The sequence below is a fragment of the Scomber japonicus genome, chromosome 16, assembly GCF_027409825.1.
Source record: "Scomber japonicus isolate fScoJap1 chromosome 16, fScoJap1.pri, whole genome shotgun sequence".
Lineage (NCBI taxonomy): Eukaryota > Metazoa > Chordata > Actinopteri > Scombriformes > Scombridae > Scomber > Scomber japonicus.
Window position 1 is genome coordinate 19,845,330 of NC_070593.1, and position 9,807 is coordinate 19,855,136.

Here is a 9,807-nt window from a genome sequence, read left to right on the forward strand (position 1 = left end):
GGAGGGGGATGTGGTTTGAAGTTCTTTCCTAAATTGCTGAGATAAAATTGATCTAAATGAGGCAGTGCTCAGCCAGGAGTGACCACTAGTGTCCTGTTGTGACCAGTGTCTATAAATCACCAATATATCCACACAGTTTTGTTTTGTTTCTCTCTCTTTCTCTTTCTCTTTCTCAAATACACACACACACACACACACACACACACACACAGTAAACTGTAATAGACAATCTTATTTTTGTTAGGAAAGGACAAAGATGAAAAGACGGTGTTGCGGCTGGAAAAATACACGGTTGACCAGTCAGCACTAAAGACAACAGAGAGAGGTGCGTGCATAAGTGCATGTTTAGGAAGGAGCGTGCGCAGGTATGTGTCTGCGTGTGTGTGTGTGTCTGTGTTTGTGCGGCAGAGCAGGAAGCAAAAGAGAAAAAAAAAGGAAAAGTGTGACTGAGAGAAAACGAAACGACCCGAAGAAACAGACAAAACTCATTAACGGAAACTCGGTGCGTTGCCGTGTCCCATCGTTTTTCTATTTTTGTCTCTCCGTGCTTCACAAGCGACAGACAGTGCCTTGCTGGTGCTGTTTGGTTGTATTCCTCTTTTTTTTTTCTTTTTTTTTTTCCTACTGAGCAAATGGTCCCACCGTGCCAGCGCTGATTAGGATCAACTCAAACCAAACAGCGAGACGTGTGACTGGAGTGCACAGTCTACAGTCTGGAAACAGAGAGGAGTGCAGGGGCTTTGATGTGTAAAGATGACGGATGATGGTGATGATGATGTTGATGATAATGATGATTTTCTCACAGAATGGTAAGAGGAGTGGAGGAGGGCAGCGATTGGCAGCTTATACGTGAAGTCACATGCAGTACACACACACACACACACACACACACACTGAACCGATTATAAATAGACTTCTTAGTAAAAATGCGTAGAAACTTTCATGAATAACATAACATGATGAAAAACACATCAGATTATGCAGCAGGTTGTCTCAGTGTAACCAAAACATGACTACCTCCCATCTGAGATTCATATCATTTTACTTGCTGTGATATAAACATAGCTAATGAAATAAAATCTAGTGAATCTTCTTTTTTGTTTTAAATTTTCTTAACAAAATGTAAAAATACAAGAGCCTGAATTTACAAAGTTGTCTACTTCCACATCTAACTCATTCCCTCACCTCAATTTTTATTCCAAATGTGCTCCATTTCTTTTTAAATAAGCAGAGTAGTTTGTCAGTGAGGCTAAACCAAAAGCTCAGGGAAGAAGAAACTGTAAAATTATAATGTTAAAAATGTAAAAAAAAAAAAAAAAGAAAAAAAAAAGCATGTGCATCACAAATCGTCTAAATTCTTAAATAGATCAAACTCCTAGGGTAATCTTCCAATTATCCTGCTGTCTTCTCTTCTTGTAGAGCTGAACTGTCAGGCCATTAGTTGTGTTATACGAAGAGGAAGGAAATGAGTCAGTTCTTAAGAATATGGTGCTGACTTTTTTTGAATTTGAATTATTTGCTGGAATCATACAAAAAAAATGCTAATTTCTAGAAGGACTGGCCTGAATGATTCACATCTCCTCCTCTGTTGCAGGGGAAGGCAACATTAAAGCAGGACAGGCCTTCAGTATAGTGGCCCACAGATCTGTTTAGTGTGGTGTATAAATATTCGATAGGATATGCTGGCTGTCTAAATACCTCTGAACTGACTGCAGGTCCCTTGGGAGACCTAGCTTGCTACTGAGAGCCGGGGACAGAGAGGCAGATGAAAGACATGGAAAACACTGAAAGAACAAACGGAGACAAAGTGAAAGCTATCTGTGCAGAGGACCATCTGTTAAGAAAGTATATATCGTTACCTGCCGTACATTTCCTCTGCAAACAGGCTGAAAAATAAACCCCACGAAAAAGGGAGACGACTGAGTAGGAGTGGACCACCTGAGTATGACAGACCACCCCCCCTCCTCTGGGGTGGAGGAGGATAGGGGAGAGAGAGAGAGAGAGAGAGAGAGAGAGAGAGAGAGAGGGAGGGTCCTTTCATTCAGCAGCTCCACATGGCTAATTAGCATATGTGAAGGTCAGGGTGGTGGCGATGGCGGGGTGGGAGGGAGTTTGGGGCGCCACCACAGCACCCACCACCATGAGGCCTGGCTCCCTGCCAGTCACTCATACACACACACACACACACTACTAGAGGAAGGAAACTTAATATATTTGTGCGTGTGCGTGTGTGTGTGTGTGTGTGTGTGTGTGTGTGTGTGTGTGTGAGGCCAACAACTCGTAAATACTTCTTTTTCCTCGCATCGTTCACAAAGCTGAAGCAGGGTGAGATCCAGAGGGAGAGGATATTAACTATGCTGACATTTGCCAGAGTTCAGATACTGATGCTCTCTCTCTCCCTCTCTCTCTCTCTCTCTCTCTCTCTCTCTCTCTCTCTGAACTCGGCCAGGCCCATTTCTCAGAAGTCAGCAGCCCTCCATGTGACTCACTTCAAATATCGCCTACATTTCTACAACTCCGGCCTTCCTATATTCTCTCTCACTGTCTCTCTACCTCTCTCTCTCTACTAACTGAAAAAAAACAGCAGCTAGGTCTCCATCCAAGCATGTTCATGCAAATTATGACCTATTGAGATAGAAAAGACAGACGAAAATTCAATAAAATTATCACACAAAAAAATGGGAAACTGATCAAATTACGCTTGTGGTTGATTTTATTTTATTTTCGTGGATAAATATGTCTGTAATAAATATCAATGTGAGTTTATTTGTTACATAAATCAAGACCAAAGAAACACTGCTGCTACAAAAACTGTAAAAAATCTTACAGAGAGCTACATGAGGAAAAGCTTTTGTGTATTTAGTATTTGCTGGTGATTAAAATTGAGTGCAAAATTTAAAAAAGCCTGTTTCTTCACTTTAACTCAGCTGAAAGTGAAAGAGTCATTTACTATTTGTTTGCTGTTATTATGTATCGCTGTGACGTTTTCTTTGCTTGGCACGTGGCTATAACGTTCATTACAAAACTATAGCTGCATCTACAGCACATGTATAGCTGCATCTCACAACATACAAATCCCACAAATGCCAGTGGACAGTTTGGGCCATCATGAGGAGTCACCGCTGCTGACGAGTACCAAATATGGTTGATAAATGAAACCGAAATGAATATCAAGTCAAAGCCAACACCCCTTGGACTGCCTCGTCCACATGGACAAGTCAAATTCTCCCATATGGACAATTAACTCTCTTCCCCCACAAAATTGCTTTGGTTTTGATTTCTCTGCTCCCTCCTGACACCAGCAGTTCGGATAAGACATAGCTGAGAAACAGCTGACACCAAATCCACGCCTGCTCACAGTAATTAAATCCTTTCTTCAGGGCGTTTAAACATCAACCTTTGACTCCAGGGGATGTTATGAGTGCACAGTGGGCAAAACAAAAAAACTACAATTATTTTATTAGCCCGGCTAATAATACATGAGACCCAATGATGCAACTGGACTCTTATTTTTTTTTTAATTCTCATTTTTTAAAATCAGAATTAATTGGCATTTTGTGGAAACCGCATGCAGACCAGGGATAACCCCGGCCTGCCAATTACCTAAGCAGCCTCTGTGTTTCATCCATGGAAGATGAAAAACGCTGCGCGGGGCCCTTATCGGACGCAACAGAGCAAATTAAAATTTCACTCCAGTGTTGCTAATCAGCACCGTGCTGGCTGGCCAAGACAGAGATGTAAACAAAACAACATAAACAAACGAGTGACGGGCGGGGCAGAGAGAGCAAGAGATGGGAGAGAAAGAAGGGAGAGACATTGTGAGAGGGGCGGGGTTGAGTTTGGACTGCTTAGTGCTGACGAAGGAGCTTTAGCCTGTTCCTGCCTGTACACACACATAGACAAACAGAGAGAGAGATTGAGAGAAAGACACACAGACTTAAGGACGCACTAAGATAAACACACACCATAAAATGCACATGCCCAGCATATAGAGAAGCACCTAAACACACACACCTGCATGCCCATTTTCTGACCAGACCCCCATGGGCTGTTCGTCCGAAGGCAGAACGTGTACCATAAATTAAATTCCAGCAGCCAGAGTCGGGCCCATCACTATGCACAAGGCTCCCTGAGATAGCCGCATAATACAATGTGACATTGATGCATTGCTCCCATTATAAAGTCTTTGTTCGTATCACACTAATAATTCATAAGAGAGAAATGTAAACAGTGTGCACTGGAGAGCACTGCGAGCAGGGATCATTTCAAGGTAAGCACATTACCAAGGATGGGATTGGGTCTAGTCTTTGATATGTAGAACTACTGAGCTTTGATTTCAATTCTAAAAAAAAAAAAAAACACAAAGGCACAACACGCAGCATAATAGTGATAAATTAGTGGAAACTGTAGATAAATTAATTTTTGTTTTATTAGGTCAGATTTGAAATGAGTTGCTGCTGTAATTATCTAAACAACAACACTATTTCCAGCGTACTAGGTCCTCATTATTATCTACTAATTACTTTTATTGTTCTCTGTGTGTCTTGTCTGTTCCGATTTGTGTATAACAGACGGATCTTTGTTACATATATAGCATGACACAGAAAATGCTTTATCATTTAAGATGTATACTTTAATAAGTCATTAGGATTGCAAATATGTTGTTGTGTTGCTGCTACAGGTACGTACCATGTAAGAGAGGAGAAATACACACGCTGAGCTGTAAAAGTGTGGATGTGAAGCTGCTAACGTGCAGACAAACAGGCAGACACACATTGAGGCAGAAGGTCACAAATTGGATACTGAATATAGTTCTGTTTTCCCCTCAATCAAATAGGCCAGAGTAATTGGAGAAACTGGGACAACGTCATTTAGGTGAGAGAGCAGGTTTGACACACACCTCTAAATAACATATCCTGTGTATCTGTGTGTACACATACACAACACACACGCAGAGTGGTGAGGGTTCTGTCTTCATTTTGGTGAGTGGCCAGACAAGTGAGCGTGAGGTGGGCGGGAGGGGAGGGGGGAGGGGGGGGGGACAGCGGTGTAAATGAGGTGCACTCGTTTCGCTCGCAGCTTGCTCCTGAAGAGAGGCAGTGGGGAGGGAAATTGAATTTGAAAGAGGGGAAACTGTGCCAACAGGTGACAGAGGCGTGCTCCGACCAAACGCACTCTGAAGTGAAGCACAGTCATATCACGGGGCCAATTTGGAGGCAGTATTATGCACTACACCGCTCGTCTTTCTCACACTGCCTGTCAGTGCACAGGAGAGCGGTGCTGCCGCTCCAAATATGAATTAAACATAGAAACATAGCTTTTGTAGCGTGAATATAGTGCTGCTGAAATGTTGGTAGAGGAAAAAAAAAAAACACAGTAGCACATTCACTTACTCCTAAAGTGGAATACTGAGAAAAAACAGTCTATAATATTGGCTGGTTTGTTACCTGTTCTTATTAGAAATGATATCAATCCCAGCAACACCACACTGAACACCAGAGTAGAACTTAATAGAATACAATAGAACGACTAGGAAACAGTTTGAAGTTAATTTACACATGTGTATATTTAAAACACACACATAATTAGCATTAGTAATTGTAGAAAGGAGTGAGATTGCTGTAGGTTTCTGGTGACCATTCTTACCAGTAGCATAATTTGCTACAATCAATACCACAGTAAAGCCTCCCACGCTAAAGTGTTCATTTCATTTCCCCAGCATCCAACGCAAATTGCCTCTGATTGAAACAATGTAGGCTAATGAACTGCTTTTGTTTTGCAAGAGACAGACAATATAAGCTATGCTCAACCACCTTGCCCTCAAGTCGTCCAGATGTGCCATCCAGCAGTGCGCATAATTTAGTGCATCAAAAAACAACCACACAATAATGGCTCTACTGGAGAAACGCTGTGATGTTTTTGTGGCAGACTTCTGAGCTGGCAGCGCCTACTTTCCCTGGCTGTAGGTCTCCACACTGTTTACACCAGCAGTGTGTTTCAGCATAGGGATTCCCAGAGAGTGTAGGACTTAGGGACACCCAGCGATCCTTGACTGCAGTCCCCAGAAACAGAAGGAGGAATACTTGAATAATTAGTAACACTTGCTCCCCTCCCACCGCTGTTAGACCTAGAGCAAAGCATTCCACACGCAGCTGCAGCAGAGGAGAAGTCAGCTTTCAGGGGCTGTTGTCTAAAAACTGTAGATGTGAATGTGTTTTTTTTAAATCTGGAAAAAGCATTTGTGTGTTTCCTTAAATTACAAACAAACAAGACTACGTTTTACGATGCATTAATGTCACACGGAAAAACTAATGTTTGGGGCATTTTCTCTAAATGCTGCACATGATGATAGGTTTATTTAAGACAAGAAAAAAACAAAACTGGAAAATCTATCTACATTTAAAAAGTAACTTAAGATTAAACTCACATGACATTTTAAAGTATATAATATATCTACTCTTCAACATTTTGGATTGGCATTGAAGTGTTTTTGTATGTCTATTCGTTATGGAAAATATGAGAACAATTATCAGTTGTAGGATAAAGCTTCATAAAACAATTATGAATTGGAAGGCCTCCAAGTCAGGAGTATTCCCATAAGACATGAATGCAGCATCACTACATCACCATGGCCAAAGATCCCTGTAAGAATCCTCCTTTTTTTTTTTTTTTTTTTGAACGCAGTCTGCCCAGCGGGGCCACAGGGAGCCAATCAGATGGCAGACTGGATGTCAACTGTGAGGCAGGAGTACGGAGAGCTTTTAGGCAGTTTACCTCCACTATTCAAATTCCTAACAGCGCTGCACGGGAATAAACGAGGCGCACAAGAAGCGCTCCAGCTCGATGCGGAGCGCACGGAGACAGACAGGCGGTCTTTCGACGGCCGCAGTGTCCGTCTGACTTTTCAAAACGGTTGAATAAGAGAGAATGGGAGGTATTTGATCTCATTGGTGTTAATTATTAGCATTTATATGTGTTTTTAAGCGGATGTTTTACTTTGCTCGACGAGCTCCTCGAACACAACGCGTCCTCTAAATAGGGCGTTTCGCAACGTGTCTGAGACCACGTCGGCAGAGGTGAACATCTCTAACGTGAATGTTGCCTTTTATCTAGCGAATAAAACTCTACAGTCAATCATACGGAGAGTAAACGACATGAATGTGAGTCACTTAAGGTGGAGATAGAAAAACACCATATTAATCACTGGAATGAAAACACTCCATGGTGCATTTTTTAAAAGCTATATATAAAAAAAAAGAAGTCTATATTGTCTTCCCTATTTCAGTCTTATTAAAGCTAATGTGGACATACTATTTCAAATGTTTACACAAGTCAGAATGATCTACATGTCATGATATTTGTTCTGCATTAAAATCGTCTTCATAAGAATATCACCTCATATTACTCCTATATCTAGATTTCTAACAAAACCTTACAACGCACGTCCACACATGCCTTGTCCGACCTACACGGAGTCTGTATTTGTGGTCAACACACACACACACACACACACACACACACACACACACACACACACACACACAAGCACACACCTGATAATTATGAGTGACACACCAGCGCTGAGAAACTAAAGTTGACTGATGCACACCGGAGCGTCTGACTCAAGTTTCCTAAACTTACCTGAGTCCTGCCGAGGCCTTGCCCTCCGTTGCCTGGACTCATTGAATGCGGGTGGTTCCTCTGCTGCCCTCCCCAGCCGTGGGCCGAGTTGGCTCCATACTGTGGCCCCACGTCTTTCCCTAGGCCCATGCCCGCTTGCTGCTGCGCCGAGGGTCCGCTGTAGTCTTGATAGGCACCACCATAACCCCTCATCATGGGGCTCGGGGACGTCAGCAGCTGGTTGAGGGTCGGGGTGGCCCCTGAGGGATGCTGCTGCTGCTGCTGAGTTTGCCCGGGGAACCTTTGAAAGCCACCCGAAGCGGCTCCCAGGGTAGACTTGCCGTGGTTTGCTGAGGAGTTGCTGCTCATCATCATGTTCCCAGGTTGCCGGCACCCCGAGGGGCCCATCATCCCGTAGGCCCCGCCGCCGTAGCCCGCCCGGTATGCCGGGTACTGGTTGTACTGGCTGTTGTGGTACCCTGCTTCGTGGGAGTTATCCATACTGTTATGTGCCGAGGAGTGCGTTATCCCCATCCCACTGCTTTGTTGCTGCTGTCCGCCATGTTGCTCATAACAGGGCCTTGGAGTGTAATAGTTGTTACTAAACTCGGAGTTGTTACTAGTTGGCCCCAAGTTAGAGTGCTCATACCTGGTACCCATCATCCTCTCCGCGGGTTTACAGGTGAGCTCCCCCTCACCTTTTCCTGGCATGTGCTGCTGCTGTGGCTCCCCCTGGCTCCCCAACAGGTTCTCTTTGCCACCGTGGTGTTGGTGATCCATCCCTCTGTCCCCACGGGGTCCCTGGCCGTTGTTGTTGGCGATGTTGTTACTTTGGATCTGTCGTTGCTGATGTGGCGCAAATTGTCCAAATTGCGGCGGCGGCTGCTGCTGCTGCTGCGGCGGCTGAGACTGAGGGGGATCTCCGCTCCCCACACATTTCAGCTTGTGGTTCGCGATCAGACCCGTTTCCATCGAGGAAGTGGTTGAATTAGTCGACGCCGAGGCGGACGTGAGGTTATTCCCATCCTTATCGCGGCCGTCCGGAGCGCCGTGGGTCGTGGAAGTTGAATGGACCATGTTGAGCTCGTTTCGGCGTTGATGGTCTACATTATTCAGAGTCCCATCTCCGGCACCCAACATCGGTCCGGTCCGCTGTGCGTTCCCTCCTCCTCCTCCGCCTCCTCCTCCGGATTTCCCCGAATTGAGCTCCGGACCCAAACCGCTGGATAATTTCTTATTTTTGTTATTCGTTCTGGTCGGAGCCGATGCCACTTGCGCAGCCATGGTCACTCCAACATCTCAGCGCGCAGTGACAGCGAGCCCCGACCAGCCTTGCACACAGAAAATAAAACAAGAGGGGAAGAAGAAAAAAAAAAACCCAAGCTGAGAGCTGAAAATATATTCAAATTGAAAAGCAAGCTTTGTTTCTAGCGCTGGTGTTGTGGTGGTGTTGAAATGGTGCGTCTGTAAGGCTTCATGTTGAAAGTTTCTCTGCCAGGTTTAAACCAAACTTTTTTTCTTCCCCCCTCCGCCTCTCCTCCATCCCGGTTCTCGGTAATATGTAGCAGCGTCTCCCGGAGCCCTTGTGGCCCAGCATGGCATGAGAGAGAGCGGGCTCTACCAGCTTATCCACCTCCAGGGCTCCGACGCGCCTCACATGGAAAATCCGGACTGGAGTAGCAAGCCAGTGTGCGAGCTGCATGTAGATGTTTCTGTATTTATCGACGCTTTACGGCTTGATTTTTACAATAAAATAAGAAACATTAACGTAGCAGCCGTTTGACATTACATTCAGTCCTCTACTGATATCCAAAAACATAACATTGACTGCATAATTGCGCCTCACATGGTCGAGGAATGACTCCTTCCCTTCAGTTTCAGATGTGTGATATGTCTATACAATCAATAACCGGAGAAATTGCGCGTCTACAAATCACACGAAGACACTGTTCCTCCACTCTACACAGAACCATCATATAAACACACCAGCACATGTTAAGTTTGCCCAAGCGAGTTTCTACACAATTATCCATATCTGATTTTCCCTCTTGCCACCATCTCTGTCCCTCGGCTCAAGCCAGTTCTCTGCAGCTCTGACAGGAGTCGGACACGCAACCACAAGCTGTGCGCAATAATGTTGCCATCGGAATAAGAATGTAATCACACTTCATAGAGGCTATAATGTTG

The 9,807-nt window shown here is 44.4% G+C and overlaps 1 protein-coding gene across 1 annotated transcript in view; it reads right to left on the reverse strand.

The window, feature by feature from the left end:
* Positions 1-8,904, reverse strand: part of LOC128374962 (AT-rich interactive domain-containing protein 1B-like) — a 177,445-nt gene extending 168,541 nt beyond the window's left edge. Inside the window, exon 1 of the mRNA XM_053335180.1 lies at positions 7,642-8,904. Coding sequence (XP_053191155.1) covers positions 7,642-8,904 — 1,263 coding nt within the window. The remainder of the gene's footprint in view (positions 1-7,641) is intronic.
* Between the last annotated feature and the right edge of the window lie 903 nt (positions 8,905-9,807).